This window comes from Nelusetta ayraudi, unplaced genomic scaffold, assembly GCF_046127955.1.
Source record: "Nelusetta ayraudi isolate G7.1 ecotype Tasmania unplaced genomic scaffold, CSIRO-AGI_Nayr_v1 ptg000026l, whole genome shotgun sequence".
NCBI lineage: Eukaryota > Metazoa > Chordata > Actinopteri > Tetraodontiformes > Monacanthidae > Nelusetta > Nelusetta ayraudi.
Window position 1 is genome coordinate 1,233,332 of NW_027466076.1, and position 18,276 is coordinate 1,251,607.

General features: G+C 44.0%; 2 protein-coding genes across 4 annotated transcripts; one reads left to right on the forward strand and one right to left on the reverse strand.

Annotated features, from left to right (window-relative positions):
- Positions 1 to 3,240: 3,240 nt before the first annotated feature.
- On the reverse strand, positions 3,241 to 6,793 carry LOC142890023 (fibulin-7-like). Of its 2 annotated transcripts, none has more exons than XM_076028765.1 (7): positions 6,718 to 6,793; positions 5,614 to 5,767; positions 4,747 to 4,917; positions 4,461 to 4,670; positions 4,246 to 4,383; positions 4,016 to 4,151; positions 3,241 to 3,745 (listed from the first exon to the last, which is right to left on the reverse strand). In XM_076028765.1, exons 1-7 carry the CDS (start codon positions 6,781 to 6,783, stop codon positions 3,385 to 3,387), a joined length of 1,236 nt encoding a protein of 411 aa, XP_075884880.1. In that variant the 5' UTR covers positions 6,784 to 6,793; the 3' UTR covers positions 3,241 to 3,384. The 2 variants fall into 2 exon arrangements, with proteins under 2 accessions (XP_075884880.1, XP_075884879.1); XM_076028764.1 differs by having other exon boundaries at positions 5,614 to 5,770.
- Positions 6,794 to 10,036: 3,243 nt separating this feature from the next.
- On the forward strand, positions 10,037 to 18,146 carry LOC142890017 (NLR family CARD domain-containing protein 3-like). Of its 2 annotated transcripts, none has more exons than XR_012927034.1 (12): positions 10,037 to 10,178; positions 10,747 to 10,877; positions 11,155 to 13,003; positions 13,410 to 13,583; positions 13,733 to 13,906; positions 14,705 to 14,881; positions 15,131 to 15,304; positions 15,750 to 15,923; positions 16,485 to 16,658; positions 17,032 to 17,208; positions 17,406 to 17,874; positions 17,913 to 18,146. XR_012927034.1 is itself a non-coding variant. In XM_076028755.1 (12 exons), exons 1-12 carry the CDS (start codon positions 10,045 to 10,047, stop codon positions 17,410 to 17,412), a joined length of 3,408 nt encoding a protein of 1,135 aa, XP_075884870.1. In that variant the 5' UTR covers positions 10,037 to 10,044; the 3' UTR covers positions 17,413 to 18,146. The 2 variants fall into 2 exon arrangements, 1 of the variants encoding a protein (XP_075884870.1); XM_076028755.1 differs by adding an exon at positions 10,335 to 10,397 and having other exon boundaries at positions 17,406 to 18,146.
- The last annotated feature ends 130 nt before the right edge of the window (positions 18,147 to 18,276 follow it).

Consider the following 18,276-nt stretch of genomic DNA (forward strand, 5'->3'; position numbering starts at 1 on the left):
TACTGGAATCATTGCACATTTTTTTTTCTTTTTATATCTTTAAATATATATATATTGTTTTGTCATAGCCTTATTTATTTGATGACTCTTTTTGCTTCACTATAATTTGAATGTTCTCTGGTTGCCTTTTCAAGCGCGCGTCCCTCAGTTCTCCACTAATGGGGCGGAGAAGTAGGAGGGGTCGGTTTGGCTCCTATACATGTTTTTTTTTCGAGGAAACGGGACCTGGTCGTTCAGAACCGGAACTGCGGGGTCGGGGCTCGGACGCTTATTTCCTCTAACTGTGGTTTGATTTGTTCTGCAAAAAAAAACAAACATGTTTTCTTTGTTGCAGTTCTAAACTCATGTCAGCTAGTCTTGCGGGGGACACTGTCGTCGGTGTCGCGAGTTGTCGACAGTTGTCAGCGGACCACTTGGTGGCGCTGTGTGATTTATTATTAGCAAGGGTGTTTCAAAAACGGACAGTAAGTCCGACGCGGTTCGCTCTCAAAATCTCCTTTACGGCTTTTTCTTCTCTCCCCCTCCCCCCGACTTCCGGATTTTGTCTCGTAACTGGTAACTGCGTAGCCTCGACCTGCCGCAGCTGGGGGCAAGAAGTTGAAAGTCGCAGTGATACTTTTGACCGTTTGAAATAAAGTTACCCGGCAAAAGAAAACACTAGGTTCTTCTAAAGTGTTGATGAAACTTGAATTATCAGAAAATATTTGAGACAAAATATGTTTATGATGGAATTATATTTGTATCATTATGTTTATTTTAATTTTTTTTTTTTTGAGCATTGAAGTTCTGTATCCAGCCACCACCAGATTTTTGCTACTAAACTGGAGAGCTCTTTATGTGCCGTTCATTTTGACCGGGTTAGCGTTAACGCTTGGGACGCGCTTCTTTGCAGCGCCATCTAGTGCTCGTCAATGGTACGTCCGGGTGAACTGCCTTCACTGAGGTTTTTTTTCTTTTTCAAATCGTGAGCTTTTTCGTGTTTTTTATTTTATTTTTTTTACATCAAGGCGTGCCTACTCACCGTCCCACCGAGGGGCCTGTTGTACAGAACATCCAGAAGCCCTGCAGCTGTGTGTGTGTGTGTGTGTGTGTGTGTGTGTGTGTGTGTGTGTGTGTGTGTGTGTGTGTGTGTGTGTGTGTGTGTGTGTGTGTGTGTGTGTGTGTGTGTCCTGCAGCCTGCCCCTCCTCCGCTCTTTGCTGTTTGCTCTCATGGTTCCCGAGCTTTGACAAAGTTTCAGTTTTCCATTTTTTTTTTTTCTTTGTAAAGTTTGTTTCTGAATCCATCAAATCCTCTTTATCACTTTGTTTTATTTTGTTGCTCTGTACAGATTAAAGTTGGACAGTTTGTTAATAATAATAATAAAGTCTGCAAGGTTTCTATCCTGCTGTCCTGTTTGTGTGAGTCCATCTATGAAGGAGAAATTGATTTGAATCATTTAAGAAGCAACGAGCCACAAAGAAGCCCTGATTCAGTATCATCCAATATCACAGCCAGGACGTGGTGCCAACTAGTGGATTGGAGGTTTTGGTCTCCAACACCCTCTTAAAGTTTCAGTGTGTAGTATTTGGATATTTTGAAGGGGAAATGGTGACATCAAGTGGTCACCTTTCAGATTGCAGCTTCTTTCACTTTCCCACACCAGGCTTGATAAAAAATATGGCTGTGCAAGATGGCAGCTAACTGGGAGCAAGAACCTTGCTATGACTATTCTTATATATGTATGAGAACCGTTCTAAGGGTAGGAGAAAGTTTTTTTTTTTTTTTTTTTCATACTGGTAAAAGCTTACCATGCAGCCTATAAATGCATGAATAAAGTGTATACGTGCAGTACAACAAATGTAATTTGGTTTTCCTTCCCTTAGAACGTTTCTCATATATATAAGAAGATACATTGAGCAAGGGTCTTGCTTTTCGTTAGGAGCCATCTTGCGCACCATTTTCTTTAAGGAAGCCCTCCAGACAGTGGCCCTAAATACAAAAAGCACTGTCAGGCCGACTTCCTTAAGAATCTTACACACTTTAAATCCAATGGCCAAAGTAGAAATTTTAAGTTTAAAAAAAAAAGAGAAAAAGGAATGGAAAATAAATCAGAGGGCGGGGGAGGAGGGGTTAGGATGGATGTTGGCGGATTGGCTCAACCAGGCTCCTCCCACCGCCTCCACACTGGTGTGCGACTCTTTCCGTGTGCATGTCGCCCGACCCCGAGGTCAACACTCCTCTGTGTCCTGTGTCTTCGCACGGCCGTGCGCGAATGTGACGTAAAACACGTCCGACTGTGTCGCCGTGTCTTGCACTTCTCCGCCACATTCCTGCGTCTGACGGGCCCGAGAGCCTTCGGCGCCACACAGGAGCAGACCCAAGAGACACAACTGGCAGGACAACTAGGTGACGGCACAAACCTCTTCATTGCCGACTACGCAGCGAGTCAAAGACAGACAGACACACGACAGGCGCACTGGCTACAGGAAAAAACACAACACAACACTCCTCACAATACTTTCTGGTATTCACATTTTCTTCTTGCTAGCTTTAAAATCTTTTCGTAAACCCGACATGTTATGACAATGGAATAGAGTAAGAAAAAAACCCAAATGAAAATATGAATAACATTCAAGAACATATAGCAGTTGTAGCTTTTCTTTAAAAAAAAAAAAAAAAAAGTTCAAAAGTTACAAATGTTACAAGTCTGGGGAACAGAAAGCACAACAGAGTCATAAAAAAGTAAACAGTGGCACCGTTTTCTAAATGAGCTCGATGTTGTGGGCGTGGCCAAGATTCACGAAAACTCCGCCACCATCGCTTCCCGCTCCACCTCACTCGGTCCCTGATTGGCTGAGTGTTCTGCGCGCTGCACAATCCCTAACCTTTGAATGTAATGGTAACCAGTCAGAGTGACGAGTTTGCCATCGCCAGTTGCCGTCATATGACAACAGACCACTAGGTGGTGCTAAACCCTGCTCCAGGTACCAGGGAAGAACGTCATGATCCCGCTGTGCTGTTGGCTCCATGTAGCTAAACCATGGGTGGATTATAAGGCCTGGACATCAGTTGTTTTTTTCTCTCGAGTGGTCACTTGAGGTACTGTGGCAAAAAAAGGAAGCATTTTTACCCTTTAGACCGCAATACAAAAAATAAACGCCTGTAAATTGGTTGACAGGACGACCTTTGACCTGAAACAAACACGGTTCAATCCATCTATTGTAGATGTATAGATCTATAATAGATAGATCCCGGGGCTAGACTGGGACGAAGTCCACTGTGATTTCACTTAGCTGTGCTAATGTTGCTAAGATCTCATTTGTTTTGCCTAAGGTAGATGTGTTGGATAAAGAACCAAATCCCAACAAAGGTGTTTTATTTTTTTTTTCCCTTTCTTCCCCCATCTAAAAGTCGTACTGTGACACGAAGACGGTGACTCTGGTGAGGTAGCGGCCCAGCAGGCGGCCGCGCTCCAGCTCACTCATCTCCACCTCGGCCTCCAGGGTGGCGGGACCGCGGACGGGCGCCGCCAGGAGCAGGGTGCCGCTCTGCCTGCCCGCCCGACGCACGCTGAAGTGGCCCCGGCCACTGTCGCCGACCAGGCCGAAGCGCAGCGTGTCGCCCAGCACGCGGGCCGCCGACACCCGGAAGAGGACGCGCGGCGCTGCCATGTTGGACACCAGCGACAGGAAGTGGAAGGAGACGGAGTTCGGCGCCAGAGCGCAGCCCTCGTCTCCCAGCATGCACGGGTTCCTCTCGCAGCGCCTGCAAACAACCGACGGGGCACCCGCGTTAGTTGGCTTGTTAGCGGTAGCGTCAACAGGACCAGACACGCAGTGTGTTACAGTGTGTGTAAAATCTTTGACAGTTTTAATATTTATTTTTCTGATTTCATGAAGCGGCTTGGCTTGATAAAGCTCGATAAAAAAACTCTCCGTGCTAATGTGCTGTTAGCATGCTGGCTACGACAAAGGGTTTGGTGTCGTGGGGCCCATTGGTGTGTCGTTAGATCTCGATGGATTCACGGGCTCTTACACGGGCGAGGTCTTTATGTAGGTGGCGTTCCTGAGGTCGGGGCACCTGACCGCCACGCAGCGGAAACCGCCGAAGGTGTTGACGCACAGCTGCGGCGCCGTGCAGTTGTGGCTCCGCTTCTCGCACTCGTCCACATCTGAGGACAGAAAGAGCGGGGGAAGAAGGGACCAGTAAGAACCAGGATGCCTGCGCACCTCCAGGTCCCCCAACTCTTGTCCTTGACCTCTGACCTATGCAGGTGCGGCTGTCGTCGGCGAGGCGGTAGCCAGCCGGACAGACGCAGCGGAAGCTCCCAGGGGTGTTGACACAGCGGTGGACGCAGAGGCGGCCCGGCTGAGCCAGAGGAAACAGGTGGCACTCGTCCACGTCTGGAGACACCAGGAGGGGGCGTTGGTCAAAAAAAGGTCACCGACCGGCGGCGACTGCGGGGAATGGATGAGCTCACCCGTGCAGACGGCGTTGTCCCGGCCTGAGATGGCGAAGCCCACATCGCAGGTGCAGCGCGTGGAGCCCAGGAGGTGAGTACAGTGGGACGGACGGACGGAGGCGGCGGTAGCTGGGGTGGTGGTCGCCGACGAGGGGCGAGGAGGTGCCGGTGGGGTGGTGGAGGGACTGCGAGAGTAGAAGGGGGAGTAGCCGCCAGACACGTTCAAACCTGGAAAAGGAAGAGGGAGAGAGTTCAGAGACTCTGAGCGCCGCCACCTCAGCTGAAAGTCGGTTGCGTCGCTTACGTCGACACTGGGGCTGCCGGCCGCTCCACCGCAGGGACTCCAGACACTTCCTGGTCCGAGGGCCGATCAGCTCATGGCCAGGCTTGCACAGGAAGTGGACCTCGTGCCCGACGCCAAACACCCGACCCAGGCGGCGGCCGAATGCCGGAGCCTCCGGTTTGGGGCAGGAGGCTGAAACCGGAGCAGGGACAAGAAGAAGGGAGTTTGTTCAGAATTGATTGGGCATTTGCTGGGAATTTATTGGTAATTTTCTGCGGTTTTGTTTCAGAATTTGCTGGGAATTTACTGGGAATCCATTGGGGAATTTGCTGGCCATTTGTTGGGAATCTATTGGGAAATTGCTGGGAATTTATTTGAAATTCACAGTTTTTGCTTGGCTTTGCTTGAAATTTATTAGAAATTTGATGGGAATTGGCTGGCAAGTTACTGGGAGTTTACTCGGAATTTATTTGGTGTTCATTCAGAAGTTGCTAGGATTTTGTTTGGGATATAACTGAATTTGCTCGGAATTTATTAGAACTTTGCTTGGAATTTGTTTGGAAGGCGAGCATGAACCATGAACCATGAGCATAAACCAAAGCCGCCAACCATGACCCCCATAATTGGTCAGCCCATCTGCCAGTGAGGTGACTTTTGACTGTGGGCGGTGCCAGAGGACCTGGAGAGAAGCGCTGCCCTATCTGTGCACGCCGCCCCCTACTGACCAGAGCTGATGATTGTTAAAGGATGATCTGGATTGAGACTCTTGCTAATAAAATGGTATTTGTTGGCAATGAGAGACAATTTAACTTTTAGAAATAAAAGAAAAACGATAAAAAAAACTTCATAAATAGCAGTTTGATATTTCCACCGTTGATGGCATCTCACCGGCAGCCTTGAAGACAACCGCGGTGCTGTTGTGTAGAGCGCCGATCTTCTTCCTCAGGGCTCTCAGGCTCTGCTGGTACGACGCCTCATGGGCGGCAAACATCTTCTCCACCTGCCGCAGCGACTTGACCAGCTTATGGGTGGCCGGACACTCCTGCTGAACGTCAGTCTCAGGATGTCAGCCCGCTTAAGCAACATGTTTTTTTTTGTTTTTTTAATTTTCAAAACTAAAAATATGATATTCAACAACACATCCAATAGTTTTGTTTTGTTTTCAAGTTGTTTTACTGTGTAAATGAGGTAAAAGAGGGTTTTTGTTTGATTCCTCCTGAGTGGCCGACGTTGCCTGTTGGCTAAAGGTAAGGTCAGCTATGCCAGTGGCTCACTGGCTCACTTATGTAATCACACAGAAATCCTTGTTCCATTAATTAGAGAGTAAGGTGAAAATGCAATGGTAAAAATCACCCTGAAAAGTAGACTGAAGTACTTTCATCAGGACACATTTTATTTATTAGATCAATTATATGAATTTGAGTCAAATTAAGAGTGATGACATTCTGACATAAGTTTATAAATATCCTGCATAAAAAAACCTTAAACTACCAGAAAATCAGCCGCCTGTCACATTTTTAAGCATTTACCATGAAAATGACTATTGACACATACTATTACATGAAAACAATTAAAATGTGAAAATATAAATGTTTTACCACCAATAAAACATGTTGCATCTTGATTGGGTTTACTCTGAATTCAAGCAAAATTTTGCTTTGTCCACTCAGTTTGACATTTTCATGCCATCGCTGCTGCTCGTTTGGACAGTTTTTCAAACTCCGGTGAGATTTTTCTGTCTCATAAAAAATGTATTTGAGAGTGCAAAACCTCCCAGCTTGAAAACAACATAAATATTAACTGATCTTACTTGCTGACATACACACACAGCAACACTAGATAAAAAAAAAAAAAAAGTGTTATATATTTAACATAAAGACATTTTTTCAGGGTTCAAACTGCTTGAAAAAAGAGAATTATTGCCACCAGAGTGATCCTGATATCAGCATCGTGAGAGAGTCCTCGGTGTTAGGGTGAATAAAAGAAACGCACCTGAGCTGAACCACAGGACGTGAAGATCAGGCACAGCGTGAATACGGCCAGCTGGGCAGCCCTCATCCTGACCCAACTCCACAGACCTCAGATGACTCTCTGACTCTTTTCAAGGGCGCATGGCAAATTTCTTGCCCGAAACTGTGAGAGTGGGAGGAGCAGAAACCACCCCTCCTGGATCTGGAATACCTTTATTGGTCTGCAAAAACAATTTTGTTTGTGCAAGAAATGTCATTTTGTTGAAAAGTTTGTCAGAGCTTATTTGTTAAAGATAGATTTGCTAACATAGTATATGTATCACATCGAACATTAAATCCTTTTTATTATTATTATTATTATTATTATTATTATTATTATTATTATCATTATTATTATTATTATTTTTTTATTAATTTGTCCAGTAAGAGTAATTGCAGTGTGATGAAGGATTTTGGGGCAAAATATGAATCAATGATTGAAAACAAGTGACGCAATACATGTCTTTGAATATCATATGGAAAACATGCTGTTGTATTTTTATTTGAATTGTCCTTTTTCCGATTAATTCATGCATAGGCATTTGCAAATGATAGTTTATGTTTCTTTGCTGCTTGGTTTCGAAAGCAGACTGCGGTTGCTTGATATAAAACACTTTTTGTATAGTGGAAAAGTTCAATAAAGTGGCTCCCTCTGGTGTCTGCTTAACGCCACTACCGCATTCTGCTGTCACGTGATTTTCTGGAAATGGGAGGAGCCACGCCCACAGACCTCTGCCTGAACGGAATCAGCAACAGAAGGAGATGAAGTTCCTCTGCTCGGCGGACGGACTAGCGGGCTCCGTCCTGGCGTGACTCAGCAGCAGCAGAAGAAAAAGATGATGAAGATGATGAAGAGGAAGTGAAACAACACAAGTCCCGCCGCAGGGTAAGTCCTCTTCTCCTCTTTGATTGAACTAACCTTCCATCTGCATCACTGTGCAGACTGTCAGAGTAAAAGAAGTAAAAAAGGGAAAAGATGTTATTATTGTAGCCGAATACCATATTCACTGTACCAGTTTTCCAGTTTTTTGGTGAGATAATGTCAGGTGTACCGTGGGAAATTATCCATATTTATTTAATTGGTACAAAAAAAAATTCATTGTTGAGTGACTGTGCTTCAAAATGTGAGTACATTTTTCTTCCTCAAGTCCTCTCAGGATATCTGCTTTGTGTGCATCTAAACACAGGCCCCTTCACTTTAAGCATACATTAAAAGACTGTATTGTCATTATTAGGCTTATTAAGTGTCATTTTATAATATTTTTGGTTAATGGTGCGCTACAAAAAAAAATGTGCCGTGGCTCAAAGAAGCTGAAAAACACTGTGTTAGTGTTGCTGTCTTGGCCTGAAGTTTACTCAACCAGCACCTTTATTTTGTTTTTGGTTCTTTGTTGTATTTTTCTTTGACCGTCATAGTTTTTGTAATTGCATAACATTTAACTTTAAATATAACTTTTATCCACCAAATTGTGTTCAATATATGCATATATTTTGTCAAACAAACAAACAACTAAGTCCAACAAAGTTGAGATGAGTGTTTCCAACCTGCCCACCAGGCCTGAGATGCAGTGGCGAGCCTTGCATTTTATGCATGGGCCATGAGTAACGTCATATTTGCTCAATCCTAAATGAATACACCTTATAATATCCTCAATATGACACTATGGCTCGAGAATCCACAGAGAATCACACTTAGACATACCATCACCTTCATATAGGTGACCTAGCAAAACATATTTTCTGGAGGATTTAATCACAACTAAGACAAGTAACTCAGGCCATTGATAGTGTCAGGACTTATAAATAAAAGGCAATATCAAGAGATTCCTCAACAAGCTTTTAATAAGTCCACCAAAGGTACTCTGTAAGCTTTAGCTCTTGTCCAAACTTGAAGAACTTTACCATAATTTACAACAATGGAAGCAACGCAATCAAGTTGAATATCTGAATAATTTTATGAGGATGTTTACGGGGAAATGTGCTATTATAAGTGTGTTGAGGCGAGCAGAGAAGACATTGCTGGCCCTTCTGGCCCCCCACTGCTCAGATGATGCACACGCTGTTGGCGGACTTGTTAATGAGACATCAACTCCCGTGTTCTGGATGCACTTTGTTGGCTAAAGTTCTCGATAAAGATTTTACTTTTCAGTTCTATAAATGTAGTGACTTGCAAATGTACTGCGTTACACGCTATTTGCTATTTTTATGGATAAAATCCACTTTCTTTACTCTTCCTGTTTGACCTCCAGGTCATAAGATGGGTGTTCAAGTGGAGGAAGAGGAGAACTCATCCATCATATGGAAAACATGCTGTTGTATTTTTATTTGAATTGTCCTTTTTCCGATTAATTCATGCATAGGCATTTGCAAATGATAGTTTATGTTTCTTTGCTGCTTGGTTTCGAAAGCAAAGACTGCGGTTGCTTGATATAAAACACTTTTTGTATAGTGGAAAAGTTCAATAAAGTGGCTCCCTCTGGTGTCTGCTTAACGCCACTACCGCATTCTGCTGTCACGTGATTTTCTGGAAATGGGAGGAGCCACGCCCACAGACCTCTGCCTGAACGGAATCAGCAACAGAAGGAGATGAAGTTCCTCTGCTCGGCGGACGGAATAGCGGGCTCCGTCCTGGCGTGACGCAGCAGCAGCAGAAGAAAAAGATGATGAAGATGATGAAGAGGAAGTGAAACAACACAAGTCCCGCCGCAGGGTAAGTCCTCTTCTCCTCTTTGATTGAACTAACCTTCCATCTGCATCACTGTGCAGACTGTCAGAGTAAAAGAAGTAAAAAAGGGAAAAGATGTTATTATTGTAGCCGAATACCATATTCACTGTACCAGTTTTCCAGTTTTTTGGTGAGATAATGTCAGGTGTACCGTGGGAAATTATCCATATTTATTTAATTGGTACAAAAAAAAATTCATTGTTGAGTGACTGTGCTTCAAAATGTGAGTACATTTTTCTTCCTCAAGTCCTCTCAGGATATCTGCTTTGTGTGCATCTAAACACAGGCCCCTTCACTTTAAGCATACATTAAAAGACTGTATTGTCATTATTAGGCTTATTAAGTGTCATTTTATAATATTTTTGGTTAATGGTGCGCTACAAAAAAAACACGGTGGACTTGTTAATGAGACATCAACTCCCGTGTTCTGGATGCACTTTGTTGGCTAAAGTTCTCGATAAAGATTTTACTTTTCAGTTCTATAAATGTAGTGACTTGCAAATGTACTGCGTTACACGCTATTTGCTATTTTTATGGATAAAATCCACTTTCTTTACTCTTCCTGTTTGACCTCCAGGTCATAAGATGGGTGTTCAAGTGGAGGAAGAGGAGAACGGGGAAGCAGAGTTTTCAGACTTCAGCTGTGTGTCTGTAAAGAGTGACCACTCCAAAGGTCTTCCTCTTAACTTCAGTGAAGAAGCTGGACCCCCTGAGACACAGTAAGAAAACCTGGTCTGACTCAGTCTAACTGTAACTGCCGTTTGTCTCACTGCCTGTTCAAACTGCTGGTCATCTGGAAAACCTGGAATCTAATGCAAGAGGAAGACCATCCCGTCCAATTGTCAATATAAACTGAACACACATTTGTGTTGCAGAGTTCAGTTCCAGAGACAGTCAGCAGAGTCTGACTGTTTCATTGGGAAGGACTGGAACCCGAGGTGAGAGGAACACAATGAAATTTTCAATATAAACCTAACATACACGTCTTTGTGTTGCAGAGTTCAGTTCCAACTCCTCAGACACAGTAAGAAAACCTGGACTGACTCAGTAACTAACTGCAGTTTGATTCAAACTGTTGGCTGTCTGGGAAAAAAACTGGAATCTGGTGGGAGAGGAAGAACCTTTTATATTTATAATTATACTGGAAGGAGAGCATCATGGGAATTCTAGTTGATTTAGAACCAAATGTTAAAATACAATTCACTTTAAAAACAAAATGAAGAATTTCAGTAAACAAATATAAAAAGCGATGAGCTGACCACAACCAGAGCCAACGTGTCTCCACAGGAAGAGGAGTGGTGGTTGTGAGGAGCAGCAGCTGCATGGGAACGTCCTGACTGACCCAGTGTGGACCAGCAGTGGACACAAGTTGTGTAGAAGGTGCACCAGCTCATACTGGGACCAGTCTGCTCTGTCAGGTGAGTCCCCATGTCCTCAGTGTGGAGCTGGACTGGAAACTGCCAGTCACATCAAGACTGCTTACAGTAAGACTGTCCCCCTGCACGTCCTTCACATCTCACTCCTGAGATCATGTCAGGACCTCCAGTGAGAAGATTCACTGAGAGACATTTATAGCAAACACTCAGACAATTAAAAAAAATGACTTTGGATGCTTTCAGCTACAAGTTGTGGATAGAAAATAATGCTCACTCTGTCACACTGATGTTTTCTTGTCCAACGTTTTATATACTCCAGTGAATGATGGTCTGCAGGAGCTTCTACAGCAGCATAAGATCAGTCTGGAGAGGAGATGTGAGCATGTGAGTGAGGGAATCAATGAAGCACGAAGTCAAACCCTCCTCAACAGCATCTACACTGAGCTCTACATCACTGAGGGACAGAGTAAAGATGTCAACAGACACCATGAGGTCAGTCAGCTGGAGACCAAGACCAAGAAGAGCCTCCATGACCGTCCAATCAGGTGCAGCCACATCTTTGAAGCCTTTCCTGAGCAGCAGGGAGACATCAGAGTGGTGCTGACTAATGGCGTCGCTGGAGTTGGAAAAACCTTCTCAGTGCAGAAGTTCACTCTGGACTGGGCCCAGGACCTGGAGAACCAAGACCTTCATCTGGTGGTTCCTCTCTCATTCAGGGAGCTCAACTTGGTCAAAGAGCAGCACTACAGTCTTCTGGAGCTGCTCCGTGTTTTCCATCCAACATTAGAGAAGCTCACAGCAGAGGAGCTCTCTGTCTGCAAACTTCTCTTCATCTTGGACGGCCTGGATGAAAACAGACTCTCTCTGGACTTTGAGGACAATCAGGTCGTGAATGATGTCACTCTGAAGAAATCAGTCAGAATTCTGCTCACAAACCTGATCAGAGGACAGCTGCTTCCCTCAGCTCTGATGTGGATAACTTCCAGACCTGCAGCAGCCAATCAGATCCCTCCGTCATGTGTTAACAGGCTGACAGAAGTACGAGGCTTCACTGATGACCAGAAGGAGGAGTATTTCAGAAGGAGGTTCAGAGATAAAGAAGATGTGTCCAGCAGGATCATCTCACACATCAAGGCCTCCAGGAGTCTCCACATCATGTGTCAGATCCCGGTCTTCTGCTGGATCACTGCTACAGTTCTGGAGAGCATGTTGAGCTCAGATCAGAGAGGAGAGCTGCCCAAGACCCTGACTGACATGTACTCTCACTTCCTGCTGGTCCAGACCAAGAGGAAGAAGCAAAAATATGAAGAAGGCCATCAGATCACAGGTCCACAGGAGCTGACGGAGGATGACAAGGAGGTTCTTCTGAAGCTGGGCCGGCTGGCATTTGAACATCTGGAGAGTGGAAACATCATGTTCTACAGTGAAGACCTGGAGAAGTGTGGTCTCAGTGTCACTGACGCATTAGTGTACTCAGGAGTTTGTACAGAGATCTTCAGAAGAGAGAGTGTGATCTTCCAGAAAACCATCTACTGCTTCGTTCATCTGAGTGTTCAGGAGTTCCTGGCTGCAGTGTACATCTTCCACTGTCACACCAACAGGAACAACCAGGTTCTTCAGAATTTCCTCATAGACTCAAAACCATGGCCATTACAAATTATTTTTTTGCGGATTTACAATTTGATTAAAGGAGAAGGTGGCCAAACTGTCGACACCTTTCTGCAGAGAATCTTGGAGAAATTCCTCAAGAGCCAGAACGGTCACCTGGACTTGTTTGTTCGCTTTCTCCATGGACTCTGTCTGGAATCCAACCAGAGACTCTTAGGAGGCCTGCTGGGTCACACTGACAACCATCCAGGAACCTTACAGAAGGTCATCAACAACCTGAAGGTGATGAACACAGGTGATGTCTCACCTGACAGAAGCATCAACATCTTCCACTGTCTGCTGGAGGTGAAGGATCAGTCAGTGCATCAGGAGATCCAAGAGTTCCTGCATTCAGAGAACAGATCAGAGAAGGAACTCTCAGCCATCCAGTGTTCAGCTCTGGCCTACATACTGCAGATGTCAGAGGAGGTTCTGGATGAGTTGGACCTTCCAAAGTATAAGACAACAGATGAGGGAAGATTAAGACTGATTCCAGCTGTGAGGAACTGCAGGAAGGCTGTGTAAGTGGAGATGTGTCACACACCAAATGCAACCACAGTTGCACATGGTCAGGGTTGGATTTTTTTATGCGTAGACTTGCATTTGGTGTGATTGTTAACTCTACAGCATACACCAAAAAACAGAATGTTTGTTAGTATATAGTTGTAATAGTTGTACTTGCAATAGTTTTAAATACAGGCTTTACCGCTGCCCTTTGGTTTTTTACGACAAATGTTAATGCACTTTCTCACCACTGAGAAATATTTGTTTAGATATGGTATATTGTTTACGGCCGTCTTGTTTATGGTCCGTATTGTTTGTGGTCTTATACAGTGTTCTGTCATGGAATGGTGCAATCATATATTGCATATGTTATGTTGTTCACAGCTGTGTCGAATTGTGATGAAATCCTCCTCTTCATTGCAGGCTTTTTAACTGTGGACTCTCAGAGATCCACTTGGAAGTTGTGGCCTCAGCTCTGAAGTCCAGCCCCTCCTATCTCACGGTGCTGGACATGAGTAGGAATGCCCTGCAGGATTCAGCAGTAAAGCTTCTCTGTGCTGGACTGAAGAGTCCAAACTGCAGACTGGAAGTTCTCAGGTCAGTTCCCTGTGTGTGTGTGTGTGTGTGTGTGTGTGTGTGTGTGTGTGTGTGTGTGTGTGTGTGTGTGTGTGTGTGTGTGTGTGTGTGTGTGTGTGTGTGTGTACACATACTATCCATATTTTGAATTACATTTATTGCTCATTCAGATTAGAGACCTGCGGTTTGTCCGCCATCAGCTGCGATTTGCTGGCCACGGCTCTGACGTCCAACCCCTCCCACCTCAGAGAACTGGACCTGAGTGAGAACATGCTGCAGGATTCAGCAGTAAAGCTGCTGAGTGGTTTTCTGCAGAGTCCAGGCTGTAAACTGGAGACTCTGAGGTCAGTTTACTGTGTTCACTTTATAACCGTATGACTCTTTTTTTTATCTAATTGTCACCTTTTCCCAATGGAGCGCAGCTGTGTTGTTGGAGGCACGTCCTTCAGAGTCCTCGAGGGCAAAGTCCTCCATGTATTTGATCACCACCTGGTGTTGTGTCGGACCAGGATCCTTGACAGATTTGTAGTGAGGGCGAACTGACATTTCGTAGAGAAACCTGCTCTTCAGCTCTTAAACCAATACGGCTTTTTGTGCGTCCTCTGGGATGTTTTTGTTCACAAAAATCAAGGCATCCATTGTGGAAAAGGTGGTGAAGAGCCATGTCCTCAAGGTCAGTCGAGCCTGCTGAGTTGGGAACTTTGGTGGAGAATGCTACAGGTGTAGGGGAGGGTGTCAAGCTGAAGAAGGGGCCCTTCCTTGGGTACTGATTGAAAGCGCAAGGCTGTGGATACAAGTGGCTGGAATGAGGTTCCTCCAGCAAGTGGCTAGGCTTACCGTCAGGGCCAGGGCAAAGACCTTGGACATGCAGAATGAGTAGAGCCACTGTGCATTGCTGTCAAAACCAATTAAGGTTGCACAACCTCTCCCTGTTAGAGGTGTTCTGCGTCTATGGATGGCTTGTGTTCCCGTCCTGGGTGACAGTATTTGACAAAATGCTTCTTCTTTTTCTGAAGGTTTCATTGGGCTTTTGGACAAAACATATTCGACCTGCTGACTGGAATTGTTCAGTATACATATAAATCCAGCCATATCTGATCCTGTATTTTCTGTTCTTATACTTCATTTTGGTTTGTATTCAGATTGAGTCACTGCAGGCTGTCAAAGATCAGCTGTGATTCAGTGGCTTCAGCTCTGGAGTCCAACCCCTCACACCTCAGAGAGCTGAACCTGAGTAAGAACAACCAGCTGCAGGATTCAGGAGTGGAGCTGCTGAGTGGTTTTCTGCAGAATCAAGACTGTAAACTGGAGACTCTAGGGTCAGTTCACAATCTCCAGTCAATAACATTTCTTTTTCTTTTAATGTAGTTTTTCAATTTGTTGAATGTCGGTCTAAATCTAAATTTTTTTAATCCAAAATATTTTTTATAGTGATTAAACAAAAATTAATTTGTACTTTTCAGTTTCAGTCTCTCTCTCTCTCTCAAACACACACACACACACACACACACACACACACACACACACACGTGCAGCAATGTATCAGACTATGTTTATTCTTTGTTCAGATTGGAGGGCTGCAGTTTGTCAGAGGTCAGCTGTGATTGGCTGGCCTCAGCTCTGAAGTCCAACCCCTCCCACCTCAGACAGCTGCACTTGAGATACAACAAACTGCAGGATTCCGGAGTGAAGCTGCTGAGTGGTTTTCTGCAGAGTCCAGACTGTAAACTGGAGACTCTGAGGTCAGTACTGGCTCGGATCTACTTGACTTGTCTCGGCGCCAAACACAGTTAATAAAACAGCATATCGTTTGTATCGCATATCCTTTGTTGTAAGTTAACACAACAACCTTTTGCGTCCTATGAAATGTTGAAATGTGGTTTTTCATATTTTGTGAATTTATGGGTTGATGGACGTCACTGAACAGAATATCATCTTCACAAATACTAAGAGATAGTCATATTTTGATTTCTTTGTCATGTGACTGATCTTTTAAACGTATTTCACAAACAGTGTGATAGGCCTTTTTAAAAACAATCATACACAGAATCGAAACATTCATTTAACATTTTCATTGTAGCAAATATGTTACACCAACATCCATACTTTAAGAAAAATGAACAAGATAATATGAAACCATTCATTAAAAACCTAATTTTCGCTCTCCATAATTTATCCTTTATTCAGACTGAGGGACTGCAGTTTGTCAGAGATCAGCTGTGATTGGCTGGCCTCAGCTCTGAAGTCCAGCCCCTCCCACCTCAGAGAGTTGGACCTGAGTTGGAACCAGCTGCAGGATTCAGGAGTGGAGCTGCTGAGTGGTTTTCTGCAGAGTCCAGGCTGTAAACTGGAGACTCTGAGGTCAGTACTGGTTTGGAACCAGTGGATGATGGTTTCAGCACCAAACACAGTCAATCACACATGTCGTATAAACACTGGACTAAAGGTGTATTTTAGGGCTGCCAGTCGATTAAAAATTCTAATTGCGATTAATCACATAGTGTCCTGAGTTAACTCGAGAATAATCACAAATTAATTACAAATGTTTACCCTGCTCGATATGCAACTTTTACGAGATATTTATTGTGTTTCTTATACTGTAGGAAAAATTACAAGTTCCTTCCTGTCGAGCTTGATCACTCGGATCGCTCATGAAATGGTTGTTTTTGGCTTGGGGGTGAGGAGGGTTTCCTAACCTTACGTTGCTGGGGGATTGCCTAACCTTAGGTTTCTTTTCCTCCAGGATTCACTATGGGGGCTGCAGAACATTGGATGAAAATACAATTTTTGTAACATTGTCTGTTGGTTTCTGAGAAGCTAATGCTGTATGGGGGCCATGGCATGGCAAACTTGGGAAGCCCTGCTTTAGAACACACACCCTAGATTGTGTATTTCACTCTCCATCCTGCTTTCTTTATTCAGGTTTAGAGGCAGCAGTTTATCAGAGATCAGCTGTGATTGGCTGGCCTCAGCTCTGAAGTCTAACCCCTCCCACCTCAAAGAGCTGGACCTGAGTGACAACAAGTTGCAGGACTCAGGAGTGAAGCTGCTGAGGGACTTTTTGCAGAGTCCAGACTGTAAACTGGAGACTCTGAGGTCAGTGCTGGGTTGGAACCAGTGGATGATGGTTGTAACACCAAACAAAGTTAAACACATGTTAAATGTTGAATGAGCATAGGACTAAAGATTCGTACCTTTTCATAAATCTCAAAACATCATTCTTTTCATGTTTGAACTAAATTGAATTTTTATTATGAAAAAAGAAACTGGCAATCAGTGGTCATGTGACCAAACCTCATAAGTTTTGTACTGAGGTTATATTTTACAGGTGATCTTTTCATTTTTATCTTTTATTTTTGGCAGATTCTGAAGTTAGGGTTACCACTTTGATTTTCAGAGCACACGCATCATTATAAACTCTCCTTCATTTATTATTTACTTTTGTTATTATTATTACATATTTTTACAGATTGAGTGAGTGCAGTTTGTCAGAGATCAGCTGTGATTGGCTGGCCTCAGCTCTGAAGTCCAACCCCTCCCACCTCAGACTGCTGGACCTGAGTCGGAACCACAAGCTGCAGGATTCCGGATTGAAGCCGCTGAGGGATCTTGTCAGCAACAGAGACTGTAAACTGGAGACTCTGAGGTCAGTCCTGGTTTGAAACCAGTAGATGATACGCATTTCAGAACACTGCAAAGATCCAGTATTCCCAGTCACACTGTTAGAGGAGGATTGTGAGAAGTCAGTCCTTCATCTCTATGAATTGTGAACGTCTCTGTGATGATGCATTGAAGGACCGAGCTGTGAGTCGTGACTCCTGCTGTCACTTCTTCTCTCTACAGTCGTTGAAGGTGAATCTGTTGGTCCTGACAAGAGCAGCGGTTGAGCTGAGGACAGCTCCATCTAGCTGTGGCTGACAGAACTACAACAAGTGGAGATGAGTGACACACTGAGGCTACGCCTCTCTACCTGAATAATGACACTGCACACGCCATCAGGACGCTGAATGTTCCTACTACATATCACTCTAGGATAGTTATAAATCAATACCAAGTGGGGTTTTTTGTGTTGTGCAGTGTGTAAAATTGCGACATCTAGTGTTCACATTTTAGATTGCAACATGGTTGCGCAAGATGGCTACCCCCTGCGAGCGAGACCCTCCAATATTACTATTGTTGTTGTTGTTGTTGTTCTTCTTCTTATTATTATTATTATCATTATTATTATTATTATTGTTACTATGATTCAGCTTTTTCAGGTCACTCACTCACTTCAGGTCACTCACTTCAGGTCACTCGAGAGCCATGCCAAGTTTTATGCCGCCATGCATCAGACTTATGAAGGGTTAGGGTTTATTATTAGGGATTATTAATAGCTGAGCCGTTAAAGATCTTTAAATTGAAATAATAAATAAATGAACGTGAATGCCAAATGCCAAAAAATGTAAATACTTGGATCAGCCCGAAACTCGCAGGGAAGACTGTTAAATGGTAGTTTAGCACAAAACTGATTGATACCACAATGTCCAAGAATCGGCAAAAAAGTCATAGACTATACACTGCTTTTTTTTTCTGGGGGCCTAATCTCTTGCAGAGAAGACTGTTCTATGATAGTTTAGCATGAAAACGCGGGAAAGAGAACAAAATCTCAACTTGGAAAAAAAGTTGTTTTTTTCTCAAATCAGCCCAAAAGTTGAATTTATAAGTGTAATTT

Excerpts from the sequence above, each read along its gene's own strand:
- LOC142890023 (XM_076028764.1), bottom strand. The coding sequence starts at position 6,783 with ATGAGGGCTGCCCAGCTGGCCGTATTCACGCTGTGCCTGATCTTCACG. Across the intron at positions 4,384-4,460 it reads GGACAACGCCGTCTGCACGG|ACGTGGACGAGTGCCACCTG; the intron begins GTGAGCTCATCC and ends TGGTGTCTCCAG. Across the intron at positions 4,152-4,245 it reads CGACAGCCGCACCTGCATAG|ATGTGGACGAGTGCGAGAAG; the intron begins GTCAGAGGTCAA and ends TTCTGTCCTCAG.
- LOC142890017 (XM_076028755.1), top strand. The coding sequence starts at position 10,045 with ATGGGTGTTCAAGTGGAGGAAGAGGAGAACGGGGAAGCAGAGTTTTCA. Across the intron at positions 10,179-10,334 it reads GCTGGACCCCCTGAGACACA|AGTTCAGTTCCAGAGACAGT; the intron begins GTAAGAAAACCT and ends TTTGTGTTGCAG. Across the intron at positions 13,004-13,409 it reads AGGAACTGCAGGAAGGCTGT|GCTTTTTAACTGTGGACTCT; the intron begins GTAAGTGGAGAT and ends TCTTCATTGCAG.